Source organism: Otolemur garnettii, unplaced genomic scaffold (genome assembly GCF_000181295.1).
Source record: "Otolemur garnettii isolate 467f Iridium unplaced genomic scaffold, OtoGar3 scaffold00028, whole genome shotgun sequence".
In the NCBI taxonomy this organism is placed as follows: domain Eukaryota; kingdom Metazoa; phylum Chordata; class Mammalia; order Primates; family Galagidae; genus Otolemur; species Otolemur garnettii.
Window position 1 is genome coordinate 10000626 of NW_003852423.1, and position 24566 is coordinate 10025191.

Consider the following 24566-nt stretch of genomic DNA (forward strand, 5'->3'; position numbering starts at 1 on the left):
GAGTAGGGCACTGGCCACATACATGGAAGCTGGCAGGTTTGAGCCCTGCCCGGTGCCTGCTAAACAGCAATGACAGCTGCAACCAAAAAATAGCCTGGCGTTGTGGTGGGCACCTGTAGTCCCAGCTACTTGGGAGGCCGAAGCAAGAGAAATCACTTAAGCCCAAGAGTTGGAGGTTGCGTTAGCTGAGATGCCATGGCACTCTAACCAGGGTGACATAGTGAGACTGTCTCAAACAAACAAATAAAAACAAACACGTACTCATTATAATACTGAGACGGGCTATTACTGCTTCCAGGAAGTCTTCTGTGACTCTTCCCCCCAAGGCTGCACAGGTGTCTGTCCTAACTACATCCCCAGACCCCTATCAGAGAACCTGACATCCGCCTGGCTCTTATCATCTGCCTCCTCCCACTTAGTGAGTCTCCGGGCTACTGGGGTTATGTTTTTATCTCAGTACACATGTTGGGAACATGGTGGGCACTCAGATGTTTGCTCAGTATATTAACAAGAATACTTCTCCTAGATATGCCTGGAAAATAATTATCCCAGGAACACAGGATGAGCTGAGAGCCTGGAATCAGAGTCTCAGGAGCAAGGCATCCCTGGGTTAAGACCCAGGCACCAAAGCTACTTAACTTACCTCTGGCCTGCATTTACATATAAAATCACATGCTCGAGTCAAGTGTCCAGCACATTCTGGCTGTCATTATGTTTCCCAACATGGTAAATAACACTGTTATTCTTCTGCTAGTGGGCTAACCCTCTGATGCTCCTTGCTCAGGGTGGGGGGTGGGATGGAGAAGGGCCAGAGGGTCTCTCTTCCACCTACTTCCATACAGGTTATATTCAATACATCATAACTCCTGACCTGTTTTCCTCATTAAGTAATCTTGATGTTTAACATTTCTGAAAAGCCAACTCTGCTGGACTCTACGATGGCCCTGGGCATCTATCTACTGCACTTTGTCTTGGGAGAGCCTCTGCTGGGTCCCTGAAGGACACAGCCTCCCTTCATCTGTCTCCTGCTCCCTCCGGAACACACGTGTCTCTATTTTCCAGTCCCATTAACGCTGCCATCATTACAACTGTCAGGGTTTTGCTAAGTACTTAAAATGGAAAGAGGACTGGATTAGAATTCTGAATCCTTTAAATCTCTTTCTGGGTAAGTTCTGCAAGTCTAGTTTCTAAAAATGTCAAGTATTAAACTGCTTTAATCTCACTGATTAATAATTAGCTTCGGCAAGGAAGAAAATAAAAGGCAGGGCTAGATCGTTCTCAAAAATTACTTGTTAAAAAAAAAAAAAACAATCTCAGGTCACAGACTGGGTTTCAAATGGGCAAAGGTGAGGCTGTTTAGGTGCAAATAAAGCAGAAATCTTAAGCTGGGTGCTTTTCCTTGGATGAGGGTGTCGAGTGGGAGAGTTTCCATCACTCTCTTGAGGTGCACTCTGGTGGGAAGGGAGGTTTCCACAATGAGTGCTCTATACTTGAGCGCCCTCAAAGACGAGGGGGCAGGCTTTTCTATTGCTGCTTTGTAGCTTGGAAATCCCAGCTAGTGATGACTTTATGGGTTTGTACGGTCTAGACAAGAGGGTTACTCTTTGGTGAAATTGCTCCTTGGGGAGGTTGCTGTGAAAATTCCCATGCAGCTAATTAGCATGCCAAGGGGCAAGCTACTGAGAGGACGCTAGGCCTTGGCAGAGGCTGTGGCTGGAGGGCCAGCACGCCCCGCTTTATCCCCAACCACGTTTATTTTCTTCCCTGTCAAAACAAGAACAGGAAAGGGGAACAAGGGCATGAGCACGAAAATACAACTCAAGAGAATAAGGGAAAATGAAAGATGCAGCTGGCCCATAGCTCCGATGGAGAGGACCGAGCCTTCTCTGAGAAATAGGGGAAGACTGGACATTCTTGGAATATATTTCCTACACGGAACATTTCAGCTTTCCCAGCATCTTCAAATTTTTAGAAGCTAGTCCGTAAAGACACAATGGTCTGGACTGAGTACGGGGTAAAATGCTCCCCCAAGTGTCAACCAGCTGTGGTGCTAACCCCCAGAGGAACTCACAACTATTTCCAGCTCAGGTTTTATGGGACCCACAGAGGTAGGCGGCTGTGTGTTTGCCTTTAATACTTGGAATAACTTTCGCCTACCCCAGGACCAAGCCGAGAGAGAACACCTGTTTTCCAAACGCCTTGGATTCTGTTCAGCTGACAAACGGCCTCTGTGAAGTCGAGCCCTTGACCTCACAAGTCTCATGTCCGAATACAAATGAGTTCTGGCAGGAGAGCATCTTCGCCAAGAAGCCCTTAGAGGCCAGCCCCGCCTGCACCGCGGCTCTCCTGGCCATATGTGTCCTGAGATAATCTCACACTCACACAGACACAGCTCCCCACCCGTCTGTTACTGCCCTTTCCCACTTCCCCCCGGGCTCTCAGGGTGCGGGCTGGGTGTTCACTCTGGCGGCCCCTACACCGGACCTGCATGCTATGACTAAGCAGACAAAGGGGAATTTCTACCCAAAAAAAGCCACAGAGAAAATAAGCACTTTCTTTTCTCTTTGTGCTTAAGCTCTAGTGAAGGACTTTGTGTTCAATCTGGGGCGCTCCAGGCTCTCCAGGCCGGGAAGGAATCACACCGCCATGGGCAGCTCCCTGGGCTCTCAGGAGTGAGAAACTGCAAGTGCGACACAGTGGGTTATGGAAACGTGCTGGGGGGCAGGGTGTCCAGCCAGCAGGCCGCATGCTGATTATCTGAGGCCTGTTTTGCTTATCTATGGTGTCAGCTATCGCAAAAATTAAGCACAGACCATTTTTTGGTTATCAACTTTCATTAGCGTTTGGGGATTTCATACGTAGCCCAAGGCATTTCTTCTTTTTCCAATGTGCAGCACCCCCCTAAAAGACTGGACACCCCTGAAGGCTAGAGCGTGACTAGAGTGGGAAGCGGGAGGTGAGGAGTTGGTGCTGGTTTTACCAAATTGAGCCACATGCTAGTTGACCTTGACACTGCACTCTAGGAAGGGATGAACTAGCTCACTCACGGGCTTTCACGTTTTCTGACCACGACGCAGTGAGAAACACACGAGGAAATTATGTCACAACTCAGAAAACGCCCTCCCTCACACACACACCGGGATACCGAACAGACTCAGTTCTGTTTCCTTGGGTAATACCGATCCTTACTGTGAAGCACTGTATTTCCTGCTTCTTTTTTTTAAATTGCTAGTCATAACTTACAAACTAATTTCATGACTTACCAGTCCTTCAGTTTGAAAACCAAGACAGGTTTTGGGTCTTAAAGTTCCATCCGTGTAAAGGACTGATGCTATTTTACGCCATATTGTTTTTCCTCCTTCGCTTTCTTCCACTGGGAGGAGCTGGGGCACCACCGTACCTTGTAAATTCAGGAGTGTTGAAGAATGAAGCTCTCGTAATAAAAGCCATTGCATCCCCTGCCATTCTCCCAACAATTCTCATCAACACGAGGACCAGGCAAAGGATCTGCTCTCTCTGACCAGCATTTTAAAGGAGAGCAGTAGGGGGAAGTGGCCCCCTCTCACCCATGTCACCAGAGATAAAGTCTTACTTTGTCACCCTCGGTAGAGTGCCATGGTATCACACAGCTCACAGCAACCTCCAACTCCTGGGCTTAGGCGATTCTCCTGCCTCAGCTTCCCAAGTAGCTGGGACTACAGGCGCCCACCACAATGCCCGGCTATTTTTTGTTGCAGTTTGGCCGCGGCCGAGTTTGAATCCGCCACCCTCGGCATATGGGGCGAGCACCCTATGCACTGAGCCACAGGCACTGCCCCATGACCACGATATTTTCATACTGACCTTGATCCTCCAGGCCAAACTAGAGGATAAGGCAAATCCTTGAGTCCCTGATTTGCCCTAGCCATGTTTACCATTTCTTCATCTTAACAGGCATCATCTTCTTCCTGAGAGGCAAGGGACCACAGGGAACCAACACGGAACCTGTTGTTTGACATTTAACTAGCAGCGAGAGCACAGTTCAAGGCCCAGGATGTAGCCAAGTTAAGTGGTGCATATAAGAATTAAACCTGTGACTTCAGACTTCCTAACAGCATGCTCTGGTCACCTGCGCTGCCTTAAGTCACAGAGCTCCAGTGTGCCGCCGGCATCATGAACAGAAAGGGAAAACGACTTATCACAAGACTGCAGAGAACTGGGACACAGACCTGATTCTGTTTAGTATCTCTGTGAATGAAAAGAATCAATAACAAGCATTGAGCATCTAAATAACAGTATGGTTCATCAGGTTAATGAATGCAGAACACTAACAAACTTGGCAGACAACAACCTGATGTCTCTCTGAAGGAGCCACAAATTTCCATCTTCCAGAAGACAACAACAGGGGAAATGGACTGCGAAAGACTCCATTCACTTTTCAATCCTATCATCTTTCCAAAATACGCTATTCTGTAACAGAAAACACAGACAAAGTAGACAGAAATTCTAGAAGGCCCTGAGATGCTATTTTTAAGAGGTATGGCTACCATGAAGATGGAGCTACTTTCAAGTTTATATATAGGATAATTCATTTTCCAGTTTACCGTGCCCGACAGAATTAAAACGACAATGTTCATCGGTGGACCCCATTTATAGCTTTAGCTAAAGGTCTCTCACATGGCAAAGGACAAGCTTTTCAGTCTTGGCAAACCTTCTTCTTTTGATGATGCCAGGAAATAGGTCTTTGTTGGAAAGCAAAGAAACGGGGGAAAAAAGCCTTTTTGGAATATTTATTACTTACTCATTTTAGGAAACAGAGCCCTGTAGTTTATTTATAAATGTGTTAAATAGATTCTATTAAACTTTTAATTTACTATTTACTCGTCGTGTTTTAGATACCAAAGGTATATTTATGTTTCTGTAATGCATATTTATTATGCAGTTATTCCAGAAACTGTTTCATTTTCCTTTGATTAAACCCCCCCAATTTTTATATTTGCTGTTACTTCATAATTTTAATTTTATGGTTTTCACTTCCAAAAGGGGCTTATTCATCTCCTTTGGAAAACCCCCCCCAGGCTGAGGTGCATTTCCCCCAGGTGGTGGCAGTGGCCCATTGAGCCCTTCATAACCAGCTCTGGGCCAGGTCTCCTGGCAGCTTACTCGCAGCTGAGTTGTGACACTTTAATTTTATGCTTTTAAATATTAACTATTTGTCAAATTTTGTTAGTCTTAAGAAAATAATTTTCCTTTACGCAAAACATAGCATATTCTAAATTATATACACTGATATTATAGGAACTGAGTGACTTTAATTAAACACTTTTTCAAAGACTGTTTCCTTTTTAACCACAGTAAAATACTGTTCATAGCATGTAAGTGCCCTGCCAAAACTAACTTCATCAAGGTGAATTCTATGGAGATTTTCAACACAATAATGCTCTAGAACTTGATGGAATATTAGAAAGTATTTCAGGGGGTGGGGGCCTCCTCAAGATAGGGGTCATGTCCCACTGGCTGCCTGACATCAGTCCTCCTAACGGTTAGTGCACTGGAGTTCAGCCCAGGGAACATGGGACAGTTCTGTTTGGAGGTAGAGGGCCAAGGATGTGCCTGCCCCTAGAAATGTATATTGAGGGCATGTTCACTCCTGAATTTAAGAGTCTATATAAGGCCGGGCGCGGTGGCTCAAGCCTGTAATCCTAGCACTCTGGGAGCCTGAGGCAGGTGGATTGCCTGAGCTTAGGACTTTGAGACCAGCCTGAGCAAGAATGAGACCCCATCTCTAAAAACTAGCTAGGTACAGTGGTGGGAGCCTGTAGACACAGCTAATCAGGAGGCTGAGGCAGGAGGACTGCTTGAGCCCAAGAGTTTGAGGTTGCTATGAGTTGTGACACCATGGCACTCTACTGAGGGCCACAAGGTGAGCTAATGTCTTAAAAAAAAAAAAGTCTATGCAGTTGCTCACAGGTCAAAAATTCTGACAAGAATTTTAACTACACACTTAACACTGCTTGTCTTAGCCTGAAATAGATCACATGGAAAGGACAGTTTCACTACTTGCCAGAACAGAAATCTGCTTTACTCTTATTTGAAAACTGAAAATGCACCCAGACTCAATCGGCAGGGCGACAGCTTAGCTGGCAGACGGTGCAAGGAACAGGTTAGCTATTGGATTCAAACTTCTTCAGTTTCCTTCAGGGTGATTTATCCTTGGGCCTGTAAACTATTTGAAAAGCTTTGGCTCCCTTTAAAAAGGAAAAAAACTGAATTAACTGGGGTACGGAGGCAGAAAAGACAGTATATCACTGCATGAACCAATGCCGTGTTCAGAAATACTTGACCCCCCAACCAATTTGAGTTTTTCATGTTTGATTTTACCTGTGTAAAGTTTCCATACTAAATAAAGTCTAAAGTTGCTTAGATTTTGAAAAAAACTTATTTGGCTCAGTGTCCTTTCATCTGATAAGATCATCAACCCATCTTGTTAATGATGAATATAAATTAGCACCAGTACCCATTTTTTAAGGAGGAACTGTGTTAGTTTAGTAGCAAGCACTAGAAATACACAACCAGCAACTCCTTCATCCCTGACTGCACAAAGGTGCCAGCAACCTAAGCTTTTCCCTTCCTGTCAAATACTACTTCATTTAGTGCACTTCCCAGAAGGCTGACTGGAGTCCTGGGACAGGAGTGGTGAGATTCTGTACGTTAATTGTCATTTTAGCAAACACAAACAAGCTGGCGGAAGCTTTCTTATTTTTCTGCAGGTTCTTTCTTTAACATGGCACTGGGTGTGCCTGCAGATCATTTTATTGTTAAAACTGGAGCCACATGGAAAAGACATTAAAATGAGTTTGCTGCCACGATACTGACAAAGATGAAAGGGCTTCTCTGATTTTCATACGCCGCGTTTTAGACTGTCAGGGTCAGGGCGCAGGGAGAAGTTGCATTGAAATACACAGGTTTGTCTAGAACATGAATTTTTCAAGTGTTAAATCCTGAAGAAGGTGCATGAGAGTCCTGAGCGTGCTTGTTTATTCATGTTTTCAGTAGAATCTACACCATTTTCCAGGCTTACAACATGTTGCTCTCTTTAGCACTAATATTTCAGTTCTGGTTCTTGCTTCCAAAGGAAAATTACTGAGAAGTGTGTCCTGATGGATGTTGGCAAGTGAGTGAGCTCTGGACCTTGGCTTAAAAAGATGGCATTCTTTCCTAATAGCAGGGGGAGTGAGCGACACAGTCTTCATGCGTGCCCTTTAAAGCAGCTTTACCTTGTGATCTTTCTTGATACTTTTTTGGCCAGTGCAGAGACCCCTGCTGCGACAATGAAAAGGCAGCTAGGATCTAGGGCCAAAGCCTCGCCACTCACAGAGTTTCCAGGATGGAGTGAGACACTGTTATGAAGGTCTTCAAGATTTCGAGTGGAAATTCTTAAGAGCAGACATACTATTTTTACTGAGTTTGATTAAACAACATAGTTAATTAGTGGACATGAAATTCTGGTTTATGACTAAAGGTAAGTGAAGTATGGTACAGTATCACTTGAAAGAAAAATTATAAATAAACAAAAGTATTGTTAAAATGGTAGTAAGGAGTAGGGTGCCAGCCCCATATACCGGAGGTGGCGGGTTCAAACCCAGCCCCAGGCAAAAAAAAAAAAAAAAAAAAAAAAAAAAAAAATATATATATATATATATATATATTTTATACTTCAAAATCTTGAATTGCACTGTACTTCATGTTAAAGATTGGGTTGGGTGCGGTGGCTCATGCCTATAATCTTAGCATTCTGGGAGCCTGAGGCAGGTGGATTGCCTGGGTTCACAGTTTGAGACCAGCTTGAGTCAGACTGAGATCCCATCTCTAAAAATAGCCAGGTATTGTGGTGGGCACCTGTAGTCCCAGCTACTTAGGGGGTGGGTTGGGGGGGAGGACTGAGGCAAGAGGATCACTTGAGCCCAAGAGTTTGAGGTTGCTGTGAGTTATGATACCATAGCACTCTACCAACAGTGACAAAGTGAAACTCTGTCTCAAAAAAAAAAAAAAAAAAGAAAAAAAAAGAAGTTAAATGATTGGCCGGGAGCAGTGGCTCACACCTATGATCCTAGCATTCTGGGAAGCCAAGATGGTGGATTGCTTGAACTCAGGAGTTTGAGACCAGCCTGAGCAAGAGCAAGACTCCCCCTCACCCCCATCTCTACTAAAAAAAAAAAAAAATTAGCCAAGGGGGCACCTGTAGTCCTAGTTACTCAGGAGGTTAAGGCAGGAGGATCCCTTCAACACATTTTCTTCTTTTTTTGGTTGAGGCAAAATTATACACAATGAAATAAACAGATCTCAAGTGTACAGTTTGATGAGCTTGATACATGTATATATTTGTATAACCAAGATCCCAATCAAGATGCAGAAAACACCCACCATCCATCCTGTGAAGTTCTCTCGTCCACACCTCCCCAATCTGGCTCCACTGAGTCGACTGCTGTTACCACAGATTGGCTTGCCTGTACTTGAACATCATACATAACCCTTTCCTGTCTGGTTTCCCTTGCTCAACTTGAAAGTTTTTGAGATTCACCCATGCCTTTTGTGTATCAGTACTTTGCTTTTTTTTTTCTTTGTTTTGAGACAGGGTCTCACTTTGTCGTCTAGGCTACAGTGCACTGTGTAGTGATAGTGCACCACAGTTCAATGCAACCTCAAATTCCTGGGCTCAAGAGATCCTCCTACCTCAGCCTCCCCAGTGGCTGAAGACAGGGCCTTGCTATGTTGCCCAGGCTGCTCTTACAGGCATGAGCTACTACGCCTAGCCCTCAATTTCTTTATAGTGTTCACTTCTTTTTTCTAAGACACAGTCTCACTCTGTCTCCCTTGGCAGAGTGCTGTAGCATCATAGCTCACAGCAACTTCAAACTCCTGCGCACAAGTGATCCTCCTGTCTTAGCCTCCCAAGAAGCTAGGACTATAGGAGCCTAGCTATTTTTAGCCCAGCTAAAACCTAGGTGCCTAGCTTTATAGCCCAGCTATTTTTTCTATTTTAAGTAGAGACAGGGTGTTGCTCTTGCTCAGAGATACTCTAGCCTAGGCAACAGAGTGAGACTGTGTCTCAAAAAAAAAAAAAAAAAAAAAGGCTCAGTGCCTGTAGCTCAGTGGCTAGGGTTCTGGCCACATACACCAGGGCTGGCAGGTTTGAACCCAGCCTGGGCCTACCAAATAACAATAATATCTACAACAGAAAAATAGCCAGGTGTTGTGGTGGGCACCTGCAGTCCCAGCTACTTGGGAGGCTAAGGCAAGAGAAATTGCTTAAGCCAAAGAGTTTGAGGTTTTTATGAGCTGTGATGCTGCCGCACTCTCTCAAGGGCAAAATAATGAGACTCTGTCTAAAAAAAAAAAAGAGATTTTATGGGAGTGGAAATATAGCTTATGACCTTACCAAAACAACACAAGGAATAATGCTGTGTGTATGTCTATCTTGTCTTACTAGTCCCAGCTGATAGTGAATACGATGTATACACACAGGCTGTCTGTCCTACATGTGCACAACCTGCTTCTACCGAGGATCTAAGTTCTAACCCAAATGGCCTATATTCTATGCCCCACAGCCCCAACCCTGGCACAGTGCCTTGTGACAACATAGATGCTGATTATATTATGTCACACAAACAGATCCCGATGCTGAGGAAGACAGCGTTTACTCTCACTTGGGAAACATCTGAACATGGGCAAGATATTTAAGTGATTTCTTTCTCTTTAAGTGGGGTTAATGATATTTGCCTTGTATTAACTGAGTATTAACAAGGACAAGATTACATGATGAATGTGTATGTTTTTGCGGACTGTCAAGTGCTATAAAGACATAATCTATTATTATCACAAATCACCATTGGTTTGTTTTCGTCAAATCAAGAAAATGTTTTGTTTGGGAAGCTTTCTTCTAAGTGGTATAGTTGTAGAAAAACAAACGAAACCCTATTTCCGTGATGCCATCCTCATCCCACCAATACTTTCAGCAGCAAGAGAAAATTAAAAATAGCCACAGGAGATGCTGGGGAAGCAGAATCAGCAGTAAGACTCGACCATGGCTCGGCACCTGCGGCTCAAGTGGCTAAGGCACCAGCCACATACACCTAAGGTGGTGGGTTCAAATCTAGTCCAGGCCCACCAAACAACAATGACGGCTGCACCCAAATAGTAGCCAGGCATTGTGGCGGGCGCCTGTGGTCCCAGCTACTTGGGAGGCTGAGGCAGGAGACTCGCTTGAGCCCAGGAGTTGGAGGTTGCTGTGAGCTGCGATGCCACAGCACTCTACCCAGGGGGACAGCTTGAGGCTCTGTCTCAAAAAAAAAAAAAAAAGACTCGACCCTGACACTCAGGCAGCAGGATAAAGGTTCTACTAGTCAATTGGAAGATGAAAAAAACAAGGATTAGAACAAAGTATATATTGAAAAAACAAGCAAACAAAACACAGGCCGGGATAATGACCCTGATGGTAACGCCGGCCAGAAACCAGCAACATCTCTCCTCCTCCACTGTAAGACAGAGCATTTATATGAAAAAGGAAATAGGAATCAAGACCATTTATTTAATAGGAAGATTTTCAGGAATGTTTCTTACACATTTTCCAGATATTCAACTCTTTAGCACAGAATCTGTTAAAAAAAAAAACACAAAAAAACCCCAAACCACAGCTTCAGGAATTCATAAAGCATATCACTAAATTCGGTCAGGCTGAAATATTTCACTGTTTCCCCCCCTGAGATCCTACCTTTAAATAGAATAAGGTTTCCCTTTTCTGGGGCTTTTCCCTCTAATTTATTCTCTTCTTTTGAGTGTGTATGTGTGGAGGGGTCTGATAGGTTAGACCTTATTTTGGTTGTTTTTTCCTGAGATTTTCTGTCCTTATTAAGCGTATTTTATATTGTTTTCTAAAAATAAAGGCACAGAGGAAGGGTTCACTCCATTTAGGTGGAACTTTTAAATACCAAACAAAATTCTTTCAGTTCTGTAAAAGTTTGTATTACAGAGTAATCTCCACCCCGAGGGAAAAATTAACACTTTACTTTTGAGAATGATTTGCTATGTATCTCTAAAATCTCTAAAATTTTCAAAATACTTATAATTGGAAGAATTTGTCATAAAAACTATAAAGAAATATTAAGAGTCTACTACAAGGCAGGAGACACAGGAATATGAAGTAATTGATTTAACAAGTTAACTTTTACATTCATAGTCTAAATAAGAAAACAAACAAAAAAAAGATTTAATTTTCTTGAGTGTCTTTCTCTGGCTTGATAGGTGAATACTTTCCCCCAGAGTGGGCCAAAATATACACACACACATTTTCCAGGAGAGATTATGCGATGCTATTAGAACCAGAAATCCAGCCAATTCCTGTGGCTTTTCCATTAAGACTCGGGTGAGAGCCATTTTAGCCCCTTTGCGCGCGTATCTGCAGCCCCTGCACACAGACACTCGGGTAACTTCTCCAATGGGGAAATGCGGGAACCTAACCTGGAAAACACACAGATATTACAGCTAGATGGGTCACGTTTTAAAATGGCTTCTCAGCTTGGGCGGCAGGTTAGAATTCCCTATGCAAGAGCGGTTAAAAACTGCTCCTGCCCACTTCTTGAGTGATACCTCCAAAACACAGGTAACGTGGCATCACATCGAGCTGAAAAGCTCTGCATAGCAAAGGAAGAGACAACCCACAGAACAGGAGAAAATATTACAAACTATCTGTCTGACAAAGGATTAATAACTGCAATATATAATGAGCTCCAACAACTCCATAAGGAAAAAAAATCAAGGAATCTGATTTAAAAACTGGGTAAAGGATCTGAAGAGGCATTTCTCAGAAGACGCACAGAGGACCAACAGGTAAATGAAAAAAATACTCAGTTAGTCATCAGAGAAATGCAAATCAAAACTACAATGTGGTATCACTTCACTCCAGTTAAAATGGCTTTGACCAAAAACACAGACAGTAGTGAACGCTGGCGGGGCTGGGGAGAAGGGAACCCTCAGACAGTGCTGGTGGGAATGTAAATGACCATAACCACCGTGGAGAACACGGAGGTGGCTCCTCAGAAAATTGAAATACAACCTGGGACCTGGCAATCCCACTGCTCGGTATATTATCCAAAGGAGGGGAATTTAGTATATGGGAGATACCTGCACTCCCACGCTGAATGCAGCACGACTCACAACAGCCAAGATATGGAATCAACATAAACGCTCACCATGGATGAATGAATAAGGAAATCATCCTTCCTACACACAGTATGAGTAGCCATAAAAAAGAAACCCTGCCATTTGCGACAACCTGGATGGAACTAGAGAAAATTATAGTAAGTGAAAAAAGCCAAGCACAGAAAGGTAAGTCTCCCGTGTTCTCACTCATATGTGGGGGCTTAACATTAAAAACAATCAGTCTTGGCTCGGCGGCCGTTGCACAGTGGTTATGGCACCAGCCACATGCACTGAGGTTGGCAGGTTTGAACTCAGCCCGGGCCAGCTAAACAACGATGCTAACTACAACCAAAACAATACAAAACAAAGCAGCCGGGCAATGTGGCAGGCGCCTGTAGTCCCAGCTACTTGGGAGGCTGAGGCAAGAGAATCGCTTAGCCCAAGAGTTTGAGGTTGCTGTGAGCTATGACACCACAACACTCTACCAAGGGCGACACAGTGAGACACTGTCTCAAAAACAAACAAAAAAACAAACAAAAAAAACAATAAGTCTCACAAAGACAGAGAGTAGAGTTATGGTTATCAGAGGCTAGACATTTTAGACAATGGGAAAAGAGACAGTAATATTCATTTTCAAATCGTTTTAAGGTAACCATGGTTAACTTTGTGCGAGTAAAAAATAAAACTGAGATCACACTGCACAGTTTCATAACCTGATTTTTTTTACTTACCAATATAATGTGTAAACTTTTCCATGATATTACATAGTTAACTATGATATTGTTCTGAGTGGCAACAAAGTAATCCATTACTTGGAATGGCCATTATTTATTTACTGATGACTGAGTTTTGCATTAGGCTTATTCACGGACATAATTTGAACCATGATCAACTGAACTACAAACTAAGATTAATCTGATAAAAACTGAGAGGATAAAATAATGTTATAATAGAGTAGGGAAGGGAGAAGTCCTGATATGTAGTATTTGCTAATTTCATGGGTTTAAATATTTCTACCAAGGCCAATTTCAAGATAACAGTTCCCTTTTTTTTTTTTTTTTTTTTTGCAGTTTTTGGCCAGGGCTGGATTTGAACCCACCACCTCCAGCATATGGGGCCGGCGCCCTACTCCTTTGAGCCACAGGCGCCGCCTTCCCTAAACTGGTAGATCCTCCAGTTCTGCCATGCTGTCTGAATGCCACAAAAGTAGGAATTACCAAGCACGAAGGTGAACCACGGTTCCAGGGACTTATTGTTTTGTATTTTCAGTTTTTTTCCCCAGGATTCCCTAAGCCCCATAGGAATTTTCTCCCTTTTTACTTCAAAGCAAAGGAATGAGGTGATGAAACAAAGAAGGAAAGGAAATAGGAAAGAAAGGGTTTGGGGCAGTTTCCACTGCTTTTCCCAGCAAGGTTCCTTACTGAAATGTTCCATCCCTCTCCTGGTAGCCCCAAGCCACAGAGACTGGAGGCAGCTTGGGCCTGTATTTTCAGTTTTGAGGTGTTAACAATAATTGGGCAGCAAGATGGCAGAAGGTCTAACAAGTGTTTTTAAGGCTGGGTGCAGTGGCTCATGCCTGTAATCCTAGCACTTTGGAAGGCCAAGGCAGGTGGACTGCTTGAGCTCAGGAGTTCAAGACCAGCCTGAGCAAGAGTGAGACCCCTGTCTCTACTAAAAATAGAAAAACTAGCCAGGAGTTGTGGCAGGTGCCTGCAGTCCCAGCTACTGGGGAGGCTGAGGCAAGGGATTGCTCAAACCTAGGAGTTTGAGGGTGCTGTGAGCTGTGACTCCACAGACTACACAGGGCAATAGAGTAAGACTCTGTCTCAAAAAAAAAAATTTTTTTTAAAGGTATTAATATAAGAATAATTATTAATGTAGAGAAAGTATGGGTACACTAGAAAGACCGCTTTCCCAAATACTTAAGAAATACTTGAAACTTAGGATGAAACTGAGCTCTAATTCAGTACTGTCAAGGAAATATAAAGAATATTTTATAAATGAAGTTCCTAAAAGATGACTGTTACTTCTGACCAGGAATGCACCTTGAATATGGAACTTGGAAGAATGAATCAGGAGGGAGAAATGTGGAATTTCATAACCTGGCAGTGAAAGTGACTGAAAGCACATTAGTCAGGCAAAATAAGCTGATCTCTCTAACTACAGGTAAAATAACATTCCAAACATTGAAAAATGTACACAATCAAAATTGCACGGGGTAGGGGGTTTAAGGAACCATTTCCCCTGCTAATTTTTGATGTTTACACAGAATGTTCTTCAAGCAGCAAATAACTTACCAATGATCTTGACAGACTGAAAATGATACATCTTTACCACAACATAAATTAATTCTCTCAGTGGGAAATTGCTAAAATAGGTAAGGTGACAGAAAGATTTCTTTATGTCTGAAGGAAAGGAAATGATTCCATTTCTTCCAAACATTCTTACGTGAAAAATAATAAACTCTCACTTTCAAACTGTCTTTATTTTCACGGGGTCCTAAGGCACCCGCTACTAATTGGGGCAGTCGTAGTTATCTGGTGTTGGACATGAGTCAGTCTCTATTACCTCAGGTATAAAACATACCCTGTTGGAGACTGGCCTCATAATTTATATCATATATGAATAAATATTATAGAAATACCCAGAAAGAGGATCTCAGAATTATACCACATGTTCTTTCATTCCTTAGATTGACTACATAAATGTGACACAAATATCCTGGAAAGTTAATCTTCACAAAATAAAATACAAGGAAACGTGGTGGCCATCTGAGGGAATGCACAAATGCCCAGCACAAATGTCCAATTCATCTTCTGGAATAAAGACACTGACTCTATTCCAGAAGCACCTAGTTGAAAAGCACAGACCACAGAGACGAACATTTACTGAACGCTGTGTCACATACATAGCATTTGACTGTTACACAAATCCATAAAATGGGTATTAGTGACTTGCTCAAGGAAACACTATCTGTAAAGGAAGAAGTTCAGGTAGGAACTATGGCCCACCTTCCTCTCACATCTGCCGTGTCTTCAAAATGCTCAATCCTTGACAGCCCTGAGATTCCCCAGAGAAAGAGAGCTCTCATCAGAGAAACTAAACTTGGAAAACTTACTAAATCCTCCCCTTGGAGAATAACAATATTTATTAAAGCCGTGCTTTAAAGAAATCTGCTTAACTTTTCCCCAATCTTATTAGGGAATCCGTTTGCCCCAACTAATGTTTCGTGCAATGAACACTCTGAAAAGTGCTTTGAGAAGCACCACTATAGTCACCTTGTGTGCCGGCAATGAATGAAGGAGAAATATATAAACTGTAGGAGGAAATAACCCCGTCTTCCACACACGGGGCCACGCGGCCTGCTTTTAGTACCAGAGTCTGCCTTGCCTGGACACTGTTCCCCCTTGTCCTCTTTACTTACTGGACTCTGTTACCTTCTAAGGGAAATCTTTTCTGGGTCACAGAAGCAAGCAAACCTTCTCCCCGATGCTCTCATGTAATGGAGCTCTTTTATACAGCATTCGTCCTGATTATGGTGTTATATTTATCTCTGCATTTATTTGATAAATGGCTATCTATATTCCCACGGGGGGAAAGGGAAATATATTCTCTGGTTTTCAGATGGGAAGAAAAAAAAAAGAAACCTTTCTAGCCTTTCCTACCATCTGTCCTCACTCCTGCCATGGAGGGACAGTGAGACCAGGTCTTGCTCGTAGGCTGATCTTGAACTCCTGAGCTCAAGGAATCCACCTGCTTTGGCCTCCCAGAGTGCTGGGATTACAGGTATGAGCCACTGTGCCTGGCACTTAAGACTATATCTTTAAAAGGAAAGAATGCCTCTTTGAGGGGAGGAGTCAGGAGGACTGGAGAGATAGAAGTCTGCACGTGTGCCAGGGAGCCTGGGTGAGAGAGAGGAAGCCCGTGGGAAAGATGGGTTGGAAGAAATAAATGGATCATTTGACTGATGGTTAGGTGGGTGCAGAGAAGTGAAAAGGCTAAAGTGAAGGGCAAGTTTCCATCACCTGCAGAAGGTAGATGAGACAAGGACTCGCCTTTACTCTCAAGGCGTTGTAAAAAAAAGTCACCTCAGGAAAAAGTTGTATCTAAATTTACCCGGTAAGATTGCTTAATAACTTGTTTTCTCCAAACTATGCAATTATTTTAACCATTGTAGAAGAGAAAATGTTGACAATGTATTTAGTTGTAAACCAGGAGATGAAATTTTGTATCTATATAAAGGCCATTTTGAAAATACATTTTGTGTATGTGTATGCGGAGGAAAAATATTGACAAAAAAATCTACAAAACTATTATCACATACATATTAACGGCAATCTACAAATATTTCTTCAAAAATAAATGGACGAATGAATTCACACACTCCACAAAGACCAGTAAAAGGTCAAAGAAGTGATGGGTCTGAGACATCATCATCAGTCTCCAACCCCCGCCTCCCCCCAGCATGTCACACGCATGCCCACGTTCTCTCTCCACCACCACCCATGTGGCAGGGCCAGGGCACTCACCTGTTGGAGTGCTGCTGCGGAATGAAGAGGAGGGGGTGATGGGTGGGGTCACAGGAGGAGTAAGGCTTCCACTGCTGTGGCGTGGTGGAGTGGACACATTCCCTCGAGACACTGAGCTGGACAGGGTCAGCGAGAGCTTTGGCTGAATTTTCTTCTTTAGGGACTCCTGCTCTCGGCGGGCAGCATCTGTCATGAATCTGAAACAACAATGGAAGGTAAGTGACCTGGGCCATTTGTAGAGCACAGGGACTTAAGACAGTTAACCTGAGTTTGACAGACGCTTGACCCTGGAAAGGGAACTTGGTCCCGGGTCAGTCCCAATCACAAAAACTCAACAACAGCTTGCTTTTTTGTATGCAATGAAAAAGTCTTCTAGCTTGTTACTTCTGAGGCTTCTCAAAGTCGGGTTTCCCCAGGGAAATCCTTCTTGCCAAAAATCTTATAGCTGTACCCACTGTGACCTTTAAGTTACAAGATTTCCTCTGTTTCTTTCCATTCCTACGAAGCCCATACTCAAAGCCCAGACTCAAAGTTCCCCCAACTACTCCTAAGTAGACAGTACTTCCCTCACCACTTAACTGCAATGTTAAGGCCTCATAAAAACTCTTATTCCAATTTTTTCATTACTCCAGATTCTCAAATTGTTTAGGTTTTAACATTTTCTTGGTTGATTCAGGTCCTGCCTCTCTTGCCATGACGGCAAGGACTCTAGTCCCTAGTTGCTAGCACACTGCCAAGCCCACCTCGGTAAACATGTACAGATAAGTACACAAATCTGCCCAAGCGGACTCAAGAAGAGGGAAAAAGAGATCACCACTGAGGATCTGTTTATATTCTGATTTTATTACTCATAAAAAGAAAGGTGGCTTCTCCTGACAGTTTCACTTTGCAAACCTCAAAGTTATTCTCCTAACACTTCTCTTCTGTTAGTAATATTCAAACTTTGTTCTTTTCTCACTGTATAATCTAACATTTCATAAATTCATGTAATATGGGACTTAAGACAATCTATGAAATGGTATCTCTTACCTAAACAGCATACATCTTTTCATACTAGTGGCAGGCAGACTTTGTTGGCTGTGTTTTTGAAAATCGCAATGAAAAGCTCAGTGAACAGGGTACATGAAAGCGTGTAGGTAAAAAAGTGAACACTTGTGCCCACTGCCACGGTTAAGAGACAGAACATCATTACCACACCCCTGAGGCATTCTCTCTACCTCCCATCAATTGTTTTTGACTATTTCACTGCAATTCAACACAAACTCATTCCGTTTCACCTTCTGCCTAAAATATTCCTTTGCATTTTTCTTCACTATACAATGAAGTTTTGGAAATCAACAGATAGTTCTAATACCTGCTAAGCTTAGAGGTGATTAAACACTCAATGAAACGACAGTAATATTGTTATGGTGTCTTAAAACTTCTACTTTTATATTTGGAACATGGGTGGCACATTTCTTGAATGGCTCCTGCAGTATAATGCAGATATATAAACTGGTTTTTGAATGTTGAACTGAACTGCAATAAAGCTCCATGTGCTGTCTTGAGCTTTTAGGTTCTGTGCTACAGGATGGTGATGATTTAAAAAGAAGGAACGTCAATGCAAAAGAGAATTGTCTGCACCTGCTGGCCAAGTACTCTCATTTATTCTCAGATACAAACAAAATAGGTTCTCCCACCCTTAATATTTCTTTTTTCTCTCCTCATAAGCCTCTACTAAAAATAAAGACTCACACAAAAAAGGAAAGAAAGTCTGTTTTCTTTTATGATTCTAAGTAGAACTGCTCACTGGCATAGTGCTAAGCTTCTCAAGCTGGGGTATGCAGTGTGCTGGGGAGTGGCCACGACCACAGGATGAACAAGCTGCTTCTTCCAGGAAGACCAACTCTTCTCAGTGGTAGTTAATTCAAACTAGTTTCCTCAATAGTAAAATAAACTCAGATATGCTATAGTATAGAAAAAAATGACTTTCAATTCTTGGTTGGGTTATTAATGATGTAATTTGAGGTCAATTGATAACCTCTGTCTTTAAACCCCAGCTCTATTCTCTGTAACATGTAAATAATAACTGAAGGTAAGTATTAACACATATCTTTTCCCTTTCTGTATGAGAATTTGATCTTTGGTTAAATTTGGTGCCTGCTAAGATGGCTATTTCAACTACGTTACTCGGCAGAACTATTTCTGTAAGAATGACCCCTGAGAGGTGAGCTGCACAGAAGTCAATAGAAAGTTCTAATACCTGCTAAGCTTAGAAGTGGGAATTGGGGAGCTATGCATGTGGAGTGTTAGGAGAGCTTCGACTCCCTTGGAGTTTGAGGCCTCTTATGCCAGGACAGCTTCCACCCCAACCTCTCTGCATCTAAACAGTCTGCCCCGTGTCCTGCTGCAAAGACTCCTGCAGAAGGCAGCCTGACCCTCCCTGCTGTGGCTCTGTCCTGTATCCTTCTGAATGGATGCAGTGTCCTGTACAGCCCCTGGCCATCTGGTGTGCCTGGGTGCTCACAATCTAAGAGGACCTGCTGGTGGACAGGGCAACAATAGTGTCTGCTTCAGAGGACTGCTGTGAAGATTTAGTGAGGTGACGGACCTTCCACACAGCAAGCAGCTCAAAAAAGCGAAGCTGTTACTATTAATTATATAAACCATTAAAATGTAGTTAAGTGTCTTTTTTTTGGAGACAGATTCTCACTCTGTCACCCTGGGGTTGTTTGCTGTGGCATCGTCATTGCTCATAGCAACCTCAAACTCTTAGGCTCAAGAGATCTTCAAGCTTCAGCTTCCAGAGTAGCTGGGACTAGAGGCGCCTGTCACAACACCTGACTACTTCTATTTTTAGTAGAGATGGGGTCTCAGTTTTGGTCAGGCTGGTCTCGAACTCTTGAGCTCCACCAATCTGCCCGTCTCAGTCTCCTGCAGTGCTGGGTTACAGGTGGGAGCCACCGTGCCTGGCCCTATGTCTCTGTATTGTGTCTACTGTGAGATCAACTCCAAGTATCCCCAGGACGCCCTGCATGTCCATGGCTCTCAGAGCACCTGGTACGTGCCCCATGGAGAACAGAAACTCTGGAATAGCTGACTTGGAATCAGCACGGAGAGTGCAAATCTAGTGCCTGACAGAAACTCCTGTCCAGTATTAGAGAGAGAGGGGAGCTGGGGGGAGAGAGAAGTGAGGCTTGTCCGTGCCTTCTCTCTGGTTGAGAAGTATCAATAACTCACGTTTCTTATTGTAAACCGAATGCTGTCCTACAGCTCTGGATATAAAACAACTACAAACCACCTTAACACATGCACATACCCCTACTGCCTTCACCTCACATGGGTTTGGTTAGCAACAAATGCCAATTTATTTTTGGCTCGTATTTTCTAAGTGCTTTTTAGATTGAGAATGAAGCACCCAAGTCAGAAGCATTAAACATGAAAAACACTCATAAAGCATTGTTGCCAACCCTTCTCTTCTCCAGCCCTCCCCTCACTCTTGGACTGGGGGTCGCGAACGCAGACATACAACCCATAAATCACAGCAACCTCGCCAAACCACAGCTCACCGCTGCCCGGCGTATTCCTGGTAACCACACACACACACACACACCACATACAAAACACATGCACGCACGGGTCAGTGTCTCCCTGCACTGCTGTCCTTCTTCTCTCCCTTATTAACCACCGATTAACCCATTTTTTGGACACTTAACTAAACGCTAAGGTTTTTAACCAACATTCCATCAATACAGCTGTTTGTCAAAAGGTCAGCAGATTCCCAAAGGCAAAGAATCATTTGGGGAAACAAGTTTCTAAACAAGCCGATGAGGCACAGCAAAGGCTGTGGTTTTAGCCAAATGCTGAAGATTCAAGTAACCTGGACCTGACCAGACAACGAGACAGAAGCCTTTCCATCTCCAGGACAACTAACTGCACTTTGATACATTCTTTTTTTTTTTTTTTTGGCTGGGGCTGGGTTTGAACCCACCGCCTCTGGCACATGGGGCTGGCGCCCTACTCCTTTGAGCCACAGGCGCCGCCCTACTTTGATACATTCTTGAAGGTCCAAAAATCTTTCCACTGTCAGGGCTGGAAATGTTCCTCCTGTATTTCCATGGCTGGGGGCAGAGGAGTTCAGAGTTAGGGAGTCATGTCACTCTATGGTCTGAGTTTTCCTTTGTGGGTTTTAATACCTTCGGGGACTTTTGCTGAAGCCCTCAGTAGTCACGGGTTTCAGAGCAGGGGACACGCTGGCTGAGTCAGATCACCCAGTTCACCCCCCTCATTTTTCCCAATAACTGCAAATTGTGGTCACATCACTTGTTGGAGGTCACTTGGCAGCAGAGCTGCCCTCAGAGACCCCTCAGGCCTCCGGATTCTACACCAAATGCTCCTAAGCAGAGCCCTGAACTCCTTGCTCTCCCTTCAGAGTCACAGTTTTTAAAGTTGAAAGGGTTGGGCCAGGCACCTTGGCTCATGCCTGTAATCCTACCACTCTGGGAGGTCGAGACTTGAGCTCACAGTTTGAGAACAGCCTGAGCAAGAGTGAGACCCTGTTTCTGATAAAAAGTAGAAGAGAGTCTGGTCGCAGTGGCTCACATCTGTAATCCTAGCACTCTGAGAGGCCGAGGCTGGATTGACTGAGCTCACAGGTTCAAGACCAGCCTGAGCAAAAAGCGAGACCCTTGTCTCTACTAAAAATAGAAAAACTGAGGCCAGAGGATTGCTTGAACCCGAGTTAGAGGTTGCTGTGAGCTATGATGCCACAGCACTCTACCTATGGTGACAGCTTGAGACTCTGTCTCCAAAAATAAAATAAAATAAAATAAAAAGAAAAACCAAATAAATAATAAAAATAAAAAATAGAAAAGGAAAAGAAACAAACTAGCCAGGCAAGGTAAGGCACACCTGTAGTCCCAGCTACTTTGGAGGCTGAGGCTAGAGGATTGTTTGAACCTAGGAGTCTGAGGCTGCTTGAGCTATGAAGATGATGCCACTGGCAAAGTGAGACTCCCCCCCCCCCGAAAAAAAAAAAAAAGCTTCAAAGCATTCAAAGAGCTGGAACTTAGGGCCTGGGGAACGCAGAGAATCTCTCTGGCAATTTACATACCACCCAGGGGCCTCATCCTCTGTACGGGGGCTCCTAGGGGTCCCACCTGGTTGGTCTCTGGATTTGCAGCCCCATTGGGCTGTGATGTGGGAAGGCTGCCTTGCCTGCCTCCCCAGATGTTCTCTGCCTTGCCATAGTAACAGCTCTGACCTGGCCTGTTTGTCCTGCTTGTGAGAGTTGATCATTAAAATTTCAGGGATTTTGTCAGCCAGCTGCTCAATATGGCCACTATTAAAAATTGAATTATACAAAGTTATAATTAAATCAAGTACTACATTTAAAACAAAGATAATTTACTTAAAGTTGATCATTTATTATGCATTTATTATTACACCATGGAAACTGGTAAAGATCACAAATCAGGGTTCTCTACTCCCCACCCTGAAGAGTCAACTGTTAAACATTTGCCAGTACACCTTATATTATTACTTTTTTAATGTGGGAGCAAAGCATGTGAAGCAGGCTTTTTGTCGACTAACTAAAGGAATTAATCAGGAAAGGAATGAAGAAAGGATAAGAAAACATTGTTTTCCTTTTTAAAATTATAAGTAATATGTCTCACTAAATAATAGTTAGAGAAAATTTTTTATGGGTTTGTGACTGCTGTTTCAAAATATTTTAGGCTGGGCACAGTGGCTCATGCCTGTAATCCTAGTACTCTGGGAGGCTGAGGCGGTTGCATTGCCTGAGCTCACGAGTTTGAGCCAGCCTGAGCCAGAGCTAGACTTAGTTTCTAAAAATAGTCAGGCATTGTGGTGGACGCCTGTAGTCCCAGATACTAGGGAGGCTGAGGCGAGAGAACTGCTTGAGCCCAAGAGTTTGACGTTGCTGTGAGCTGTGATGACATAGTACTCTACCAAGGGCGACAAGTGAGACTCTTGTCTCCAAAAAAAAAGTGAAATATCTGTATAATGAAAACTATACAACACTGTTGAAAGAAATTGAAGAAGATATAAAAATGTGGAAAGATGGTCCATGCTTACGGATTAGAAGACTCAATATTGTTAAAATGTCCACATTACAGAAAGCAGTCTATAGATTCAATGCAATTCCCATCAAAATACCAATGAAATTTTTCACAAATACAAGAAAAAAATCCTAAAATTTATACAGAATCACTAAAGGCCCAGAATAACTATATCATTTTTTGCCCATCCTGAGCAAAAAGAACAAAACTAGAAGAATCACATTACCTGACAAATTGAGACGCTGTCTCAAAAGACAAACATAAATTTTTTTTAATTATGCAAATGAGCACATATATTTACATGTACAGTTTAAAGAATAATAAAATGGCAATCCATGAACCCACTACTCAGCTTATGAAAAAATATTACCAGACTTTTGATGTTTCCTGTGTAAAAAAATTTTTTTTTCTCAGAGAAATATTACCCAGAAAAAACTATGGTTGATTTTTCAGGGTTTTTCTTCCTAACGTAATTTTTTTTCTACACATGGAGAAAACCGAGTATTTCTTGAAGAAAAAAAGTCACTTGAGACTTCTTTCACTCCCTGTTGACTAACAGCCTGGAAATCTGTGGTCAGGCAAAGCAATGTTTTCATTTTAAAACGGGAACTGCCATAAGATTAAGTTCAACTTTCCTACAAATCAGAAATGCCTAAGTTACTTTAATTTAATATGGCCATTTGTAGTAATATTTGTTATTGCTAGGGGAAGCACATATTCCTTAAGTAAATTTTCAAGACTCCATTATAAATCTTTTAAATCCTTAGACCACAATGTCCATTCAGTCTGACAGGTTAAATGTGGAAACATGAACATAACACCACAGGGGGAAAATGTCAACTGCTGGTCCAGGGAGACCAGTTTCAACCACAAACTCAGGAAATGTACAATCTTTGCTGGAACCTGGGCAAAGATTCCAAATGCCACTTCGCTCTACTGCCAACTCACCTGAGCCTAAGTGTCCTGCTGGGGAAAATCACTCGGCCTTCACCAGTCCTGGAGAACTCAGGAATGGAGGCAACCACTTGAAACTTCAGGTTCTCTTGGAACAAAAGTGAAAAGAATCTAAACTTCAAGATGTGTGATATGAATTGACTGCTGTAACCTAACTCTGGAGAGAGTATGTGGTCCAGAGGTCTGAGCTGTGTGTTGTCAGAAGCTTGTTCTGGGGCAAAGAAACTGGTGGCTTCCAGAAGTTACAACATGTTCCTTTGTGGTCCTGGCTTTTTGATTTGTTAAAATTGAAGACTTTGGGTTTTATGGATATATGGACTATATGACTAGGGTCCTTCTCAACTCTAATAGTGAATGATTCCAATAACAGCATTGTGGAGTATTTTTCAAACTTTAATTTGACTTCAACCCATTATAAGAAATATATCATACCGTGACCCAGTATATTCATATGTATAATTTGCAACCAGAAATCCTAAAATCTCCAAAGCTCTGAAAACTGGAACAATGATTTTAGCAAGTTTGGCACCAAAACCTGCTATTAGAAGACAAACCTAACCTTTCCTGACCTGAACGGGGGAAAGATACTACACATGATATTGTACTCAGTGTCAATGTCCATAGGCTTTACTGTGCCTGGGGCTGCCTCAGACTCTGCTTTTTTTTTTTTCTTATGGGGAGTGGGGAGACAGTGTCTTACTTCATTGCCCTTGGTAGAGTGCCTTGGCATTATAGCTCACAACCTCAAACTCTTAGGCTAACACAGTTCTCTTGCCTCAGCCTCTGAAGTAGCTGGGACTGCAGGCACCCACCACAAAGCCTAGCTAGTTGGATTTTTTTTTTTTTT

The 24566-nt window shown here is 42.9% G+C and overlaps 1 protein-coding gene across 1 annotated transcript in view; it reads right to left on the minus strand.

The window, feature by feature from the left end:
• Positions 1-24566, minus strand: part of JAZF1 (JAZF zinc finger 1) — a 344775-nt gene that overhangs the window by 38246 nt on the left and 281963 nt on the right. Inside the window, exon 3 of the mRNA XM_003788537.2 lies at positions 16707-16903. Coding sequence (XP_003788585.1) covers positions 16707-16903 — 197 coding nt within the window. The remainder of the gene's footprint in view (positions 1-16706; positions 16904-24566) is intronic.